General features: G+C 41.9%; 1 protein-coding gene across 1 annotated transcript in view; it reads left to right on the plus strand.

The window, feature by feature from the left end:
• LOC115476261 overlaps positions 1–17,951 on the plus strand; it is a 54,798-nt gene that overhangs the window by 16,926 nt on the left and 19,921 nt on the right. Inside the window, exons 2-5 of the mRNA XM_030212539.1 lie at positions 909–1,012; positions 2,417–2,528; positions 8,009–8,144; positions 10,098–10,202. Of these exons, the coding sequence (XP_030068399.1) occupies positions 920–1,012; positions 2,417–2,528; positions 8,009–8,144; positions 10,098–10,202 (446 nt within the window). The 5' untranslated portion in view covers positions 909–919. The remainder of the gene's footprint in view (positions 1–908; positions 1,013–2,416; positions 2,529–8,008; positions 8,145–10,097; positions 10,203–17,951) is intronic.

Consider the following 17,951-nt stretch of genomic DNA (forward strand, 5'->3'; position numbering starts at 1 on the left):
GGACCCAGTAGCGGCGGGGGCCATTTTTGCCACACTCCAGGGCCCTTTTTACTGCAGTGGATAAAAAGCCCCTAAAAAATACATGGCCATGCACTAAGATTATTCTTACTGTATGGCCATGTGGAAAGGAGCACTTACCGCCACCCATTGAGTTGGCAGTAAGGGATCCCGCGGTACTCGGGCAGCTCACGGTGCTGCCTAATTACTGCCAGGTTAGCGCTGTACTAGAAAATACAGCATTATTTTCTGTAGCACCGGAAATGGTGTGAGCTCGAGGTGGAACTAATGTCGGTGGCCGCATTGGGCTGGCGGTAGTTCTGGGTTGCTGCATGGCAACCCTTTAGTAAAAGGGCCCCTAAGTGACTTACCCAGGGCCACAAGGAGTTGCTGTAGGATTTGAATGTAGGTACTTCCAGTTCCCAACCTGATGCTCTAAGCATTAGGCTTCTGGTGAGGATATAGAATACAGAGATAAACTTCACATCGCTGTAATCAAGAGCTCATTGCACTTGAACTCAGCCCTGGCTTGGACTGAGCAGTGGAAAGCTGCTGCATCTGATGTGTCAGGTCAGGTCAGCAAGAACGTGAAGAAGGGAAGCCAGTCTAGTGGTAGCTAACTGATGTCTTAACCCATCGTAACCTTAACGAGTCTAGATGGACACATGACTCGGCAAAGAAATTAGAGTTTCAAAATGTCATTACTCTTGACCTCTAGTAGACTACGCATGTCCAAATGCAACCCAAGACTTAAACGAACATCTCTAGACATCAAAGATAACAGCTGTTATCCAGGTTCATAATCAAATATTCTACTGACCCAATACATATTTATCTTGGAAAGCAGTACAAGGAATACGTGACAGGTGTAACAGATCAGTAATTGTCCTTCCTTATGCTATTTATTTCAGTTTCATCATTCATGCCACCCTTTTTTCAAATATATAAAGAACAGAAAAGGAACAAGAAGGTTCTGATCATCGAACTGCTCTTCATTCAACAGGGGATAATAGAGGTAAGCAGGCCATAGCACAGGACTCAGAAATATTAATTTATACTATCGGATGTTGGAGAAGGTGACAAGGAAGCAAGACAAATTGCTCCTTTATTCACTATATATTTGAAAACTTCTAGCCTGTAGGGGCATTTTTCTCCACTGTTGTTCTTTGGACCTTTGTTGTAGAGACTCTGTCTTCCTTTGCTATTCATGTGAACCCAGAGAAATATTACACAATATTATTTAATATCTAGATTTATTATTATTATTAGCATTTGTATAGCGCTTCCAGACACACGCAGCGCTGAACACCTGATACAAAGAGACAGTCCCTGCTCAAAAGAGCTTACAATCTAAATAATACAGACAGACAAGACAGTTACAGGTGAGGGAAGTAATGGGTGAGAAGGAAGGAAGGGACAAGGGATGCTTAAATGCTTAAATCAAAAAGAGAATGCCGAATAACCAGGGAAATCTAGTCTGAAGGTACGAGCTTCCTAGATCCAAAGGAGAGGCAAGAGAATATGTTTTTAGGTAAGTAGATTTCAAAGAACATCAGGACCGGTTAGTGACGTTTCTGCCATATTGTACAAAGAATAGGGGATACTCAATGAAATTACATGGGAATACTTTTAAAACAAATAGAAGGAACTATTTTTTCACTCAAAGAATAATTAAGCCCTGATTGTCGCTGCCAGAGGATGTGATAACAGTGGTTAGCGTATCTGGTTTTAAAAAAAGGTTTGGACAAGTTCCTGGAGGAAAAGTCCATAGTCTGCTAATGAGACAGACATGGGGAAGCCACTGCTTGCTCTGAGATTGGTAGCATGGAATCTTGCTACTCTTTGGGGTTCCCGATCTTGTTACTCTTCAGGATTCCGTATGGAATGTTGCTACTTTTTGGGGTTCTGCCAGGTACTTGTGACCTGGATTGGTCACTGTTGGTAGCAGGATGCTGGGCTAGATGGACCATTGATCTGAACCAGTATGACTATTCTTATGTACTTATGTTTTATGACCTACTAAAGTCCTTCTCATATAATAGAGATGAATAAAAAGCAGATAAAAGTTTGGTACGGTAGACAGAAAGAATAAAACAATTCTAAAATCGAAAAGGATCACCAAAAGTGAAGAAAATATGCTTCTTAAGATCAGAGATAGATGCCATAGATTTCAGGCACAAAAGACTCGATTTCATGAGTAATTTACATCTGTTTCATCTTTCAATTTTAATCTCTATTTAGTATTTACTCAACTTTCCTTTCGGTTTCCAATTTAACCATATTTGAATCAAAGGATAGCATTAATTTTTATTCTTTTTATTGAAAGTCTGATTTCCTCATTATCACTAGTTTAACTACCGTGTCCTGACCTTCAAATTTTATTCTAAGATATTACACTGACCAAGAATGTTTGATGCAGGTACCAATGATGTTGAAGATGTTCTTTATTGGTCTCTTGTGTTGTTCCTTGACTTTGGCTTCAAGTTCTGCTTCTGAGCATGAACAAAACTTTTGCTCCAATCTTCAAAATGGTAAGATTGAGTTCACTTGAAAAACGTAATCATGGTTGACAGTGCTTAGAACATCCTACGCAGTCCTTTATTTATTTATTTTACATTAATCTCTTTGCAGTCTATTGTCTGAGGTTACAATATAAATTGATTCCTGTATTAATCTTCTGAGGCATTACATAATCTACATAAATCTATTATCTAATTCTTAATATCTTTCTCCCTTATTACATCATAAATTAATCAGCAAAACATTTCTTTAAAAAGTTTGCACTCAGAAAAGATGGTCTTAAGCCTCAATATCTTGCGTCAGAGGCTTTCTTGTCAATCTTCGCACACAATAATCCAGGTAGGAGCCTTTTATAATGCCTCGGAAGATAAAGGGTTCCATTTACTAAGCTGCGGTAAAAAGTGGACTTAGTGCTCCCTTATGCAGGGCTTTCAAAAATGTGCTAAGGCCATTTTTACCGAAACCAGAAAATGGCTGATTTTCTATATTAATGACCACTTGCTAATGTTGCTATTAGTGCACGACCATTAAGAAAAATTACCATGTGAACTCTTACTGATGGTAAGCGGTAAGGGTTGATGTGGTAATCCTGAGCTAACCAGTTAGCGCGTGACAATGTATCTACGCTAACTGATTAGCACAGAGATGCCCTACTCTCTACCCCCTAACATGCCTTCTCAACAAAACATATAAACAAAAATTATTATTTATTTATTTGGATTTTGTTCACACCTTTTCCAGTAGTAGCTCAAGGTCAGTTACATTCAGGTCCATTGGGTATTTCTCTGTCCCTGGAAGGCTCACAATCTAAGGGGCCCTTTTACAAGGGACACCAAAAAGTGGCCCGCAGTAGTGTGGGCGTGTGTATTGGACGCACCCCGGACCATTTCTCCACCACATCTAGAAAAAGGGTTTTTTTTGTGGGGGGGGGGGGGGGGGGTTCGGAAATGGACATATGGTGAAATGAAAACCAGTGTGTGTCCTTAATGCCACCCACTGACTTAGCGGTAAAGGCTCACGCATAACCCGTACAGTAACTGCCCTGCATGCGCCAACAGCCGAGAATTCCGCCGCAGTAGAATATTATTTTCTACTGTGGGTTTTTGTTGAGTGCCAAACTTGAAATTACAGCCTGGTGCATGCATTAGCGGAGTGATAATACTGTGTTTAGGCTCTTTGCGTGCCTTTGTAAAGGGGTCCCTAGGTTTGTACCTGAGGCAATGGAAGGTTAAATGACTTGCCCAAGACCACAAGGAGCAGGCTGTGGGATCTGAACCAGCTGCCTCTAGGATGTTAAGATTGGTGCTTTAACCACTAGGCCACTCCTCCATCCCAAGTAGTGTGTGTAAATTTGGAGCTTACAACAGGATACCTGAGCGTGACCCATGGTAGGCCATTTTAAGCTTTGCTTATTGCAGCTTAGTAAAAGAGCCCCCCAAAATAGGTCTCTGCACACTGTAATATGCCTTACATTGGCAAAAGTTACTTCTCACTGTACTTCGAAAGTGCCAAACCCCTCCAAGAAAAGTTGCATTGGCTCCCAGTCAAAGAACGGATCATCTTCAAAATCTGCACCTTAGTCCACAAAATCATATATGGCGTAGTCCCAGAATACATGACAGACCTCATAGACTTACCAATAAGAAACAAAGTCAGATCATCAAGATCCTACCTAAACCTACACTACCCAAATTGCAAAGGACCGAAATGCAAAACAACTTACGCAGCCGGCTTCTCCTACATAAACACACAACTATGGAATGGGCTCCCAAAAGCTGTGAAAACAATCCACGACCACTTGAACTTCAGGAAATCACTAAAAACCAACCTCTTCAAAAAGGCCTGTCCCAACGACACCACGTAACCCTCTTCACCTACCAACACAGCATGACTATGATCGAACAGGACATCACGCAATCTTCATCCATTCCGACCCTCCACTTATACCTCATACGATCACTATATAACTTTGTATTTGTTATCCACCGACTGGGCAAACGCCTTTGACGGTACTATGTAAGCCACATTTAGCCTGCAAACAGGTGGGAAAATGTGGGGTACAAATGCAATAAATAAATATAGCAGTCTATTTATGAAAAACATATTGTAAAAAAAAATAATATGGCTCAGTTACTCCTGAGGTATTACACAATATCTAAAGATAAAGATGTCAATGTTTTTGCATTTTTTCCCTCTATGCGCAACTTTTACTAAGCTGCGGTAAAAGGGACCCTGGGCTAACGAAAGCGCAAGCTTTTATCTTGTGCAGAGTCCCCTTCTACCACAGCGAGTAAAAAAGAGATGGTTGTGCGGCAACTTTGCTTTTGCCGCACATTCATTTCAGGGGAAGAACTTACCGCCACCCATTGAGGTGGTGGTAAGAGCTCCACAGCTAAACTGGCAGTAACTGGGCAGCGCCAGGTAACCACCTCCAGTAATAATTTTCCCTATTTACTGCTAGAGCCAGAAATGGCACGCACTGTGGGTAGAACCGTCGCCTGCACCCGCGTAGGGCTGGCTATAGTTCGGGATTGCCCCACGCCAACCCTTTAGTAAAAGGGCACCTATATATTTAGACAACAGACCCAGTCAGGGAAGTGCGTTTCAAAGGGCATATTCTGGAAGAAAACCTTTAATGAATCAAAGCCTTCAACCACCCGCAGTTTGCAGCAGCCATAACAAAATCCGAGCAGCAGCCAGGCCTGACTTTTAAAATATCCTAACTGCTTATTATTTATTTATATTCTACCTTTCTCAACACACAGTACAATAGTATAATGTTACGTGGAGGGGGAAAATCGAATGGAGATGACCATCTCTAAGGGCGCCCATCTCTAAGGACGGCGCTGCGAAGGGACGGGGCATCCCGTATTATCGAAACAAGATGGGCGTCCATCTTTTGTTTTAATAATACGGTCGGGGACGCCCAAATCTCAACATTTAGGTTGATCTAAGAGATGGGTGACCTTAGAGATGGGCGACCTCGGTTTTAGCAGATAATGGAAACCGAGGGCGCCCATCTCAAAAACGACCAAATCCAAGCCATTTGGTCATGGGAGGAGCCAGCATTCGTAGTGCACTGGTCCCTCTCCCAGGCCAGGACACCAACCGGGCACCCTACAGGGCACTGCAGTAGACTTCACAAATTGCTCCCAGGTGCATAGCTCCCTTACCTTGGGTGCTGAGCCCCCCCAAAACCCACTCCCCACAACTGTACACCACTACCATAGTCCTTAGGGATGAAGGGGGGCACCTACATGCGGGTACAGTGGGTTTCTGGTGGGTTTTGGACGGCTCACATTTACCACCACAAGTGTAACAGGTAGGGGGGATGGGCCTGGGTCCACCTGCCTGAAGTGCACTGCACCTACTAAAAACTGCTCCAGGGACCTGCATACTGCTGTCAGGGAGCTGGGTATGACATTTGAGGCTGGCATAAAGGCTGGCAAAAAAGGGTTTTTTTTGGGAGGTAGGGGGTTGGTGACCACTGGGGGAGTAAGGGGAGATGATTCCCAATTCCCTCCGGTGGTCATCTGGTCAATTGGGGCACTTTTTTGAGACTTGGTCCTGAAAATAAATGGACCAAGTGAAGCCGGTGAAATGCTCGTCAGAGCCGGCCATCTTTTTTTCCATTATCAGCTGAAGCCGGCCATCTCGTAACCATGCCCCGTCCCGCCTTCGCTACCCTGCCAAAACGCCCCCTTGAAGTTTGGCCGGCTCTGCAATGGAAACAGTTGGAGCCGGCCAAAATCAACTTTCCATTATACCAATTTGGCCGGCTTCAGGAGATGGCCGGTCATCTCCCAATTTGTGTCGTTAGATGGCCGGCGATCTCTTTCGAAAATAAGCTGGATAGATTTAAAGGTGAGGTGGTGTGGGTATGGTTTGGGCAGTGTTTATTCAGTCCTGTCTTTCATTGCACTGAGAATACCAAGGGCCCACCCCTACTTTTGATTTGGGTGTTTGTGTTAGAATTTCAATACACGTACATCTGAAACAAATTTCAGCATTGGTATTTTTTGCTTTGAGTCACTCATAACTAATGTTCCCTTTAAGCTGTGCAGGAGTCCTCTAATCTCATTCTTGTCAGTGGCAGTGCTGTTTCAATATCACATTTTCAATAACAAGGGACAAGCAAGTTCTACTTTACTCCAGAAAACCTACTACTACTACTACTACTACTACTTAACATTTCTAAAGCGCTACTAGGGTTACGCAGCGCTGTACAATTTAACATGGAAGGACAGTCCCTGCTCGAAGAGCTTACAATCTAAAAAGACAAATGTACAGTTAATCAGATAGGTCAGACAGATTGGGGCAACCTATATGTTCGAAAGGTTAGGTTCCGAATGCAGCATTGAAGAGGTGAGCTTTAAGCAAGGATTTGAAGATGGGTAGGGAGGGGGCTTGGCATAGGGATTCAGGAAGACTATTCCAGGCATAGGGTGAGGCAAGGCAAAATGAGCGGTGCCTGGAGTTGGCAATGGTGGAGAAGGGTACTGAGAGGAGGGATTTGTCATGTGAGCGGAGGTTACGGGCAGGAACGTAGGGGGAGATGAGGGTAGAGGGGTAGGGTGGAGCAGCAGAGTGAGTGCATTTGTAAGTAAGGAGGAGAAGCTTGAATTGGATGCGGTATCTGATCGGAAGCCAGTGAAGCGACTTGAGGAGAGGGGTGATATGAGTATATCGGTTCTGGCGGAATATGAGACGTGCCTAGTGATTGAAGCATCGCTCCACACTGGTAGGAATGCAGTTGGAGGACTCTCACACAGCTTATGGGTATGGGTATAGTATGGGTCATGTATTTGATATACCATCTTTATGTGGTACAATCAACTGGTTTACATATTCTATATGGTTGGTTCTTTCTTTGCTCCTAGTGGACTCACAATCTAAGTTTTTTTTGGTTCCTGGGACAATGGAAGATTAAGTGACTTGGCCAGGATCACAGGGAGCTGCAGTGGGAATTGAATGCAGTTTCCCTGGTCCCAATCCACTGTACTAACCATTAAGCTACTTGTCCACTCCAGTTAGTAATTTTTCATCTGGACCTGGGCATTAGAGGAAATTGCACATATCTTCTGGAGTTAACAACCACCTTGAAACTGCAAACGTTTTAGTTTTGAAGCTCAGGTCTGTAATTGCCTTCCCTTGGAAGCATAGTAACTCCCAAACTCTAAAACTTACACAATTTACATGAATAAGTAGGAAAGTTGCTACTTACACTTGTAAACAGTGGTACTGCTATATGAAAATCCCACGTGAGGCCACTCTGTTTGAACTTGGTCTCATGTAAAATGGCTTCTTCTGCTGTTTGTGCTTCCAAACACATGCATTTTATCCATGGCATTATATAAGACTCCATGCTCAGTGAGTCTTTTAAAAATTGCTGTCTAAGCTTTGCTTGCATTTTCAAACTGGGGTGTCTTATTCAGATTTTGCCTGTAAAGTTCATACCTTGTCAAACAGTTCAGAACTTTAACTCTTCCAGGGGATTTCGTTCTGAATAACGCTCTTGATGGTATCCAAGGAAAAATGATGGACGATGTAATTGGCGACTTAATAAAGAAAGGAATGTTACAAAAGGGTTCAGGCACAGTTATGGAGGCAGTCAAACCAAGCACAGGGTAAGTCATGGATCAGGTGTGGAGTGGGGTGATATTGGGCTAAAATATTATCTGGACAGCAGTGATATTCTCCTATGATCCGTATAATTACACAGGCTTAAATCAGACAGACAGTGTTGGCACAATCCCTTGGATTCTAGATATAGTGCTGACAGTTAAGTGCCAGAATTTGCCCATGGATTCAAGATCCACACACAACTTTACAAGGCAACGAGCACCAGTTGGCCACTTAATTGGGTCTAATTGGTGCCTAGTTGAAGTTGCGTATGGACTCCCCTCTGTACTAGTCTATATCTTGGCCACCAGCTTTTCTTATGTACAAGCCAAAAGGGGATGTGGCCATTGGAGGGGCATGGCGGATCGTGGACATTCCCAAAGGTTAGGCACCAAGTTATAGAATTTTGCTGATCCGTATCTAATGCTGAGCACCAGACTAACACCTGTTTCTATCAGGCATAAGTCTGGCACCCTGCGAAAGCCCAAACTGCAATCGCGAATGGGACAAAATTTCTCCCCGTAGAAGCGCGTCTCCCATGCGTCCCACTCGCCACCGGGTGGCGCGCACATGCCGCGCCCTGCATTGCCTCCTATCCCGTTGTACCCGCGCACACCCGCGACCTGTTAAATCCCCCCGAAATGCCCCGTGGAGTCGTCTGCTACTGGCGCCCGCCCCACCTGCATAACGGAGGGCCACACGGAGGTAGAATGGGGGATCTCCCGCCCTGCCGAATGGAAGCAGGAAATGGCAGCGTGACTCGGGGATTCGAGACCACAGTGGGAGATTTCGAACGCAGCCCCCCATGCCCTCCGGATGCGCTTACCCCCACATCTCCAATGCTAGACCCCCGCCTCACTGCCCCGCTCGCCTGCGTTCGCAGGTGGGGCGCTTCAGTCCCATCGACGGCAGGAGAAAGGAAGAGAAGCGGAGGCAAATTGCGCGTCCCTAGTCCCAGACAAGAGCAGTAAAAATTCCTGAGCAGGCAAAGGACCTGCAAAAGCGGGGCACTTCAGTCACGTTGACGGCAGGAGAAGGAAAAGAAATGGAGGTAAATTGGGCATCCCAAACCCCAGGTAAGAAAGCAGAAAAATTTGCGATGAGGCCAAGGACCTGCAAAAGCGAACAAGCAGGAAGTTTGTGCAGCGCTGCGTATTCTCTGCAGCGCTATAGGAATGCTCAATAGCAGTAGTGGTAGAAGTTACAAGCATGCAGAAGGGGTATTTTTTTTTTTTTTAAAACATATAACCTGAAGCCCTGTGGAGGAAGGAAAGAGGTCGAGTCGGGCCTTCTTGAGGTCAGCTCCTCTGGCTTTCTGATCAGCTCCTCTGGCTTGACCTTTTCTCACCTGCTGTCCCTTTTTTATGCCTTCCTTCCTTCCCCCTTCCGCTCCCCTTCTCTCCCCTGTTTGCTTTAACCCTTTCCTTCCCGCTGGCCTACAGCCCAGTTGTGTCCGGCCTTCCTATTTGGTTTGGCCTTCTCCTTAAGTCTGGCACCCAAAGTTAGGTGAAATCTGCATGCTATGCCGGTGTTCTAGAAAGGTCAGGCGCTCTTTATAGAATAGGGGTTCAGTGTGGATTTTTTTCAGTGCCTAACCTTCGACGCTAGGTATAGAATCCACCCCCCCCCCCAATCTGTATAGTCAGTGAAGCACCAACACTTAACTTAGGATGGTCACCACACTGGCTGACACTCAGGCACCATGTTTATGTCCGAATAAGTGACTTGTCCAATGTCACATGAAGCATCAGGGCTAGTGGCAGGATCTGAAGTACTCCTTATCATGAGTGTCAGTCCATTGCTCTAATCGACAAGCTACCTAAGAGGCACTTCAGATCTGCACCAGTAAAGATGAAAGAAACAGCAGATCCAGATGTAAAATCCAAACAACACTGTTTTTTATGCAACAAAGAAGTACATTGTTCTACAACATCATTGCTTCTGTTTTAATTGTCCAGGTTAAAAATTGAGAAAGCAAAACTCTCGCAAGCAGCATTATCCTTTACACCTAAGGGGAAATTTCTACAAGGAACATCTACTATAACCATCACAGGCAGTCTAGGGTAAGTTTATATTTTTAATTTTCTTATCCCCTGATACCGTGGGTGGGTGTGTTTCCATCTAAGGGGAGCCTTGAAATGCAAGAAGAAGATGGACAAGGAGAATCAGGTAGGAGAAGATTGAACTATAAAAACAGTTCTTCTCCAGAACATCCTTGTTCTTCAACTCTTTCTACTTATTACCATCTGTCGATCTAAGGATGCATTTTGTTAGAATGCATTTATTTATTTATTTTTATTTTTGTTACATTTGTACCCCGCGCTTTCCCACTCATGGCAGGCTCAATGCGGCTTACATGGGGCAATGGAGGGTTAAGTGACGGGTTAAGTGACTTGCCCTCACAAGGAGTTGCCTGTGCCTGAAGTGGGAATTGAACTCAGTTCCTCAGTTCCCCAGGAAAAGTCCACCACCCTAACCACTAGGCCACTCCTCCACTGTTGCTACTATTTGAGATTCTACATGGAATGTTGCTATTCCACTAGCAACATTCCATGTAGAAGTCGGCCCTTGCAGATCACCAATGTGGCCGCGCAGGCTTCGGCTTCTGTGAGTCTGACGTTAAAGGGCAAATAACATAACTTAAATCTGTAATGCAATTTGATAACTTCCCCTCTATGTATGTGCTAATTAACACTGAATTGGCAGGGAATGGCGAGGAAAGTATTAGCATGCATTTGAATGGGCTACATAGACTTTTAAAAAATGAAAAAAATCCCAAATCTGCAGGAACAGATGCCTTGATTCAGCCTTGGCCTCTGTTGGAATTTCTCCTTGTCCACAATCGAGAAGCAAATCAGATCCATAGATTCAATAAAACAGAGAAAAGGACAGATCAAGACAGATCAAGAGTGAAGGTGACACACCAAAGCTTTATTAAAACAATGACCCGACAAGGTCGCATTTCACCCAAAGGCTGCGTCAGGGGAACTGCTATAAAATATACAAACAGAAAAATTAAAATCCATAGAAACAAATATATAAGAAATCAGACCTAAAAGTAAAATAAATAAATGTAAAGGGCAATTTACTTACTTCTCATATTCAATATATGCAAATATTAAATCATGCACTCAAAAAAGATATAGATTAGAGGCATAACATAAAAGCAGTATCAGTGTACAGTGCTTTTTCACAATGTTAAATTTAAATTGGTGGAGAAGTAAAACACACAAATTTTTATTTTTATTTTTTTGATACATTTGTACCTCGCGCTTTCCCACTCATGGCAGGCTCAATGCGGCTTACATGGGGCAATGGAGGGTTAAGTGTCCCATACCTTATATGGTGTATGGTGCAAACAATAAATATGAAAAGTCTTAGAACATGAACATATCAAAGGGTGCACATACCTAAAAAGATACAGAGAAGGGCAACGAAAATGATAAAAGGGATGGGACGACTTCTCTATGAGGAAAGGCTAAAATGGTTAGGTCTCCTCAGCTTAGAGTGAAGATGACTAAGGGGAGATGTGATAGACATCTATAAAATAATGAGTGGAGTGGAACAGGTAGATGTGAATCGATTGTTTACTCTGTCCAAAAATACTAGGACTAGGGGGCATGCAATGAAGCTGCAAACTAGTAAATTTAAAACAAGTCAGAGAAAATCTTTCTTCTCTCAATGTGTAATTAAACTCTGGAATTCATTGCCAGAGGATGTAGTAAAAGCAGTTAGCTTAGCAGGGTTTAAAAAAGGTATGGATGGCTTCCTAACGGAAAAGACATTCAAAATATAACTGTGAAAGGGGAAGTGCTACTAATAGGTGATTTTAATATGCCAGATGTTGATTATCCCCGTTGCAGAGTCTTTTGAAAGCAGGAAGATCTTGGATTCTCTACAGGGAAAACTGTTCTAGCAGTTCGCAATGGAACCCACACAAGATGAGGCCATACTGGACTTAGTGCTTTCTAATGCTAAGAGTGTTTCTGATGTCATAGTCGGTGATCAGCTGGCATTCAGTGACCACCAGCTGATGTAGTCTAATATTGATAGGTGTGGAGAGGGTTCATTCAAAAGTGAAGGTTCTAGACTTTAAAAAAACTAACTTTATTCAGATGTAGGATTGCCTCAACGAATCACTGTTTGGATGGGAACATCTGGAAGAAGCTGGAAAGCAAAACTGAAAGGAGCTATTGTAAGAGCAACAAATTTGTATGTAAGGAAAGAAAATAAAAGTAAGAAGAAACTGAGGCTACTTTGGTTCTCAAAAGTAGTAGCTGGGGTTGGCGTTAAGCAAAGAAGGTTCTATTGCATATAGATGTGCTGACGATATCACTCTTTTGGTTCCAATGTATTCATCTATAACTTTGATTTCATCAGCTGTTCATAGATGTTTAACACTAATCAGTTCTCGGATATTACAGTATCGTCTACAGTTAAATACTGATAAGACCAAATTTCTACTTCTTGACAATAATCCTGATCCTCAAGTGGACCATATACTAGTAGGTTGAACTAATATTACTCTATCCCCTGCAATAAAAATATTAGGGGTGTCTGTCAACCAAAATTTATCTCTTGATTCTCAGAGCGCTTTCTTCCTTATGCGAAATTTAAGACGCATAAGAAGGTTCTTTGTATTTGAACAGTTTAGATTAATTGTACAAACGCTGCTTTTGTCCAAATTGGATTACCGCAACCTTATCTACTTGAGCGCACCTAAACAAGTTATCCGGCACATGCAAACAATTCAGAACATTGCAATAAGACTGAATGTTTTTCATTACAGAAACAGGAGAAAATTCTTTATACTCATTGAATTGCATTGTTTGACTGCTGAGGCGAGGATTAGGTTCAAATTCTTCTGCTTTTTATAGAAAATTCTAAACGGTAAATTTCCAATATATTTGATAGATCATAAAGGGGCCCTTTCACTAAAGGTTGGCGCATGGCAACAGGCTTGCTGATCACCAGGCCGGAACTACTACCGGGCTACAGCAGCAATTGGGCAGTGATGAATTGGTACAGGAGCCCTTACTGCTGGCACCCGGTCAAAAGAAACCAGACAAAAAAGTTCCCAACATAAAAGTCCCTGACAAAATAGACTCCTGACAAAAGGGCCTGATGAAATAGATTTACTGAGAAAGTCCACGGCTTGTCACTTGAAAGTCCTGGCACCTGCCTACGGCTTGACTTCACTATCCACACTTGGTATCTAGTGAGAATCATAAATCTGCTTGAAAAGATAATCCAGCTTAATTAAGGAGGTTTCCCTGCCCTGTTTTGTGTAGAGTCTATTTTGTCTTGGGCTTTTTTGGGGAGGGTTTTTTTTTGTCATGGTCTGTTTTGGTTTTAGTCTGTTTTGTTGGTGGTTTTTTGTATGGTCTATTATGTCGGGGTGCCCTTACTGCCACCTCAATGGGTGATAGTAAGTGGTCCCTACCGAAATTACCATGTGGCCAGTGGTTCATTTACCGCACAGCCATTTCTTTTCCTCAAAAATGGCCAGCCTTTTACCCGCTGCTGTAAAAGGGGGCCTCAGCGTGCGTCAAAAACACATGCGGACACTAGTGGAGGTCCACATTTACCGCAGCTTAGTAAAAGGACCCCATAGATTTTCTCTGTAAAATTAGAGGCAGAAGACCGTGCCGTAATTTACTAATTGCTTTTCCATCGATTAAGGGGTGTAAAGATTTATAATATTTGATAGACATTTAGCAGTTCAAGCATTTAGGCTTTGGAGTGATTTTCAAATTTATATTACTGTTCAGTCATCTCACTCTCAAGAAAAATGTGAAAACCCATCTTTTTAACAGATTTGTTTAGAATTAGTTTGATGTTAGTTATTTGGATTTGCATTATTCTTCCCAAGATATTGCCATTGCAAACCGCTAACAACCTGGAGGTTTTAGCAGTATAGACATATATTATAATTGCAATTGTAATTTATAAGATCTATAAGAGATCGCAGAAAGAGGAAAACAGGCAACAATATCTGGGAAAACCAAGAGAAGTTGGTAGAGTAGTCAGGAAAGCAAATATGCAAGTGGAAGAAAAAATAGCCAATACGGTAAAATAGGGGGACAAGATATTTTCTTTTAGATATGTTAGTGATAGGAGGCAGTGTAAAAGCGGCATTGTGAGACTGAAGGGTGAAGGGAGAAATATATAGAAGCTAATGAAGATACGGTTGAATTGCTTAACAAATATTTCTGTTTTATGTTTTTGTTTTTGTTACATTTGTACCCCGTGCTTTCCCACTCATGGCAGGCTCAATGCGGCTTACATATTGTATACAGGTACTTATTTGTACCTGGAGTAATGGAGGGTTAAATGACTTGCCCAGAGTCACAAGGAGCTGCCTGTGCCTGACGTGGGAATTATTATTATTATTATTTATTGCACTTGTATCCCACATTTTCCCACCTCTTTGCAGGCGCAATGTGGCTTACATCATGGATAATGAAAATGAGAAGAGAATAGACATTTGGTGTTACAGAAGGATGTTGGATTGCATGGTAATGGAATGCATGATAGTAATATAATAGAAGGCATTATTAACGTTTCTGGATGTATGTGGGAGTTTCACATGATTTGATCTTTGTGGTATATCTTGTCGAAGAGATGGGTCTTTAGTAGTTTACGGAAGTTGGTCATTTCATAGGTTGCTTTGAGGTTGCGTGGCAATGCGTTCCAGAATTGTGTGCTCATATAGGAAAAGGTTGATGCATGCATTCATTTGTATTTTAGACCTTTACAGTTGGGGAAATGAAGATTAAGGAATGTGCGAGATGATTTTTTTAGCATTCCTGGGTGGTAGGTCTATCAAGTCTGACATGTAGGCTGGGGCATCGCCATGGGTGATTTTATGTACTAGGGTACATATTTTGAACGTGATGCGTTCTTTGAGTGGGAGCCAGTGTAGCTTCTCTCGTAGGGGTTTCGCACTTTCGTATTTTGATTTTCCAAATATGAGTCTGGCCGCCGTGTTCTGGGCTGTTTGGAGTTTTTTGGGGTTTTTTTTGTAATTTTAATGAATTTTACAAGAAACACTTGTACAGAAAAGGAGTATTACCATACCATACAAGAAAATATTTTATAAAGAAAATCTATTAAATGATAATTACTGCTAAAGTCCACAATTGTAGGCAAGGCACTATTCAAAAATTGGTTAACATAGGAAAAAATGAATAGAACATATTCCCACTTTTCCTATCACGGAGTAGATACTAATGGAGGAAGCACAAGAGAGTTTACGGCTGGTTCTTGTCTGGAGTCCAGGAATTTTGCTAATTGATCACTCTCAAAGAAAACATATTTAATTGATTGAAATTTAACAACACATTTGCAAGGAAAATTAAGCCAGAAAATTCCCCCCTGTGACAATACACGATCACGAAGTTTCAAAAAAGACTGACGTCTTTTCTGAGTTTGTCTAGCAATATCAGGAAATACTTTGACTTTGCAATTCAGAAAGACTTCATGTCTATGTTTAAAGAAAGATTTCAAGATCCAGTCCCGATCCGGCTGTAGAACAAAGTCTATAATTAATGTAGCAGGTTGTACTCCACATAGTTCATCTTCAATTGTTTGTGATAAATTCAAATTTAGCTCCTCAAATGGGGTTTCCATAGATGGTATTATGCGCTCACTTGGTTTCTTAACATAGGGAGCCAAATAATAAATCCTTGCAACAGGTGGAAACAATTGTTCAGTAATTTTTAATACTTCAGAAAGATATTTTTTAAATGTTATTAAAGGAGCCACTGCTGGAACTTTAGGAAAATTTATAAATCTCAATGTGTGTGGGGGCGTGTCAAGATGGCGCCGGGATCGGGTGCAGTGTAAGACGCTCTTGGCCGGCTTTTTGAAGGAATATAGAAAACAGAGGTTTCCACTATCGTAATGCCACATTCAAAACGTAAAGGGGCGTTGAGGCTAGTACCCCAGCCTACCTCAACTTCCTCCCCGATACAAGCAAGCCTCGAGCGCTTCTTCCCTGTGACTTCCCAGGAACAACGGAGATTAGGATCCGCTGCAGCAGTATCCGGGGAAGCGGAACAGCTGCTGGAGATTGAAACATCCCTTTCTCCTCCACCAACATCGATAATACCTCCGTGTCCAGCGACCCTGGCGAGTCGGGAAGCAACCCAAACGACTGCCGGAAGTGCATTCGGAGGGAAGCCTGGTGGGGAACCGACTCTGCCACTGGAGCCGCTGAGGCCCAGAGATCCGAAGATTCTACAAGCTCTGGAGGGAAGCACGGAGATGAAACTAGATAAGATCTGGCTTAAACTGATAGAAATGGATTCAACCTTACAGATTTTGTCTGGTGAGGTAAAAACTTTAAACCTTAAGATTGAAGAACTTAAAGACTCGATAGAATTGGTTAAACAGGATTTAACAGCAAAAGTTACAACGTTACAGAGTGAAGCACTACAAATGCAAGAGTTCAAGTCAGTAGTGGTTAAAGATAATTCTGATCTACGAAGGAAGATAGAACAAATAGAAAACTATAATAGAAGACTGAATTTGCGAGTACTTAATTTTCCTAAGCTCCTTGGATTTAATCCTCTTGATTTGTTTAAGAGATTTCTTCTAGAAAATTTAAAAATTCCACAAGAAGCAATTCCACCAATTAATAAAATTTATTATATTCCGAATAAACCCAAAGGAGCAGAAGGAGAAAGAAAAGATACAGGAAAAGAAGAAATTGATGTGAATAATATCGCAGCAATTTTGGAACAATCCTTAGAAAAAGTGACTGAAAGAGCTACTTTGATAGTCTCTTTTATCTTTGAGCAGGACTTGAACTCAATCATGAGATTATACTTCAAAACCACAAACTCTCAGTTTGGAGGGGAAAAAATCTGGTTATACCCCGATGTTACCAAAGCGACACAACAAAGGAGAAAATAATTTTTGAATTTGAGACCTAAAGTTATTGACTTAGGAGGCTCCTTTTTGCTAGCCCAGATAAAATATATTTTCTATGTACCAGAACAGCTAAGATCTTTTCTAGACTCAAAATTATCAAAGTAGTTTATAGACCGGGAAGTAGGGTGCTTTATTATTGTGATGTTAATTCCTAAATAATCTTCTCTGATCCCTGCCCCTCCCCCTTTTTTTCTTTTTCTTTACTTTATTGTGGTCTAAAGAAGCTAAAAAATGTTCTCTTGAATGATGTTGATTTATTTGTTTTATATTTTGCTTATGGCTGTATTTCACTTTGACAGATGATCTCTGTTTAAGTATAAAAATCTAATAAATAAATATAAAAAAAAAAATAAATAAATCTCAATGTTTTCATCCTTTGTAGATTTTCTAAAGTTTCTGTTTTCCTATGTAAATATACATTTTCTTTTATTAAAGTTATTTGACTCTCTTTAATTTGATTTGTTTCAAGTATAATTGTTTGTTCAAAAGTTTTAGTTTGTGCCAACTGTTTTTCCAAGTCTGCTATTTTAGATTGATTTGATTGAGTAACTTTAGCTATTGGAGATAATTTCTGGATTAAAGAATCTTCTAAACATTCCAAAGCATCCCAAATTTTTTTCTAGGGTTATTTTCTCCGGTTTTTTAGGAAAAAATTTCAATGTTACCTGTTCCTGAGCTCCTTTCTTAGAGCCAGTCTTGCTCTCCTGTGATTCAACTCCTGCTCCTTCCGTATTCTCAGCAGTAACCACCAGCACTGCTGCACTCGGCGTTCTGCTAGCAGAGTCTGCCCCTGCTCCCAGATCAGACATCTCCTCATCGGGTCTAGTCAATCCAGGGCTCTGGTCTGCCAGCATTGCCGGCATCGAAGGAGGACT

Source organism: Microcaecilia unicolor, chromosome 8 (assembly GCF_901765095.1).
Source record: "Microcaecilia unicolor chromosome 8, aMicUni1.1, whole genome shotgun sequence".
Taxonomy (NCBI): Eukaryota; Metazoa; Chordata; class Amphibia; order Gymnophiona; family Siphonopidae; genus Microcaecilia; species Microcaecilia unicolor.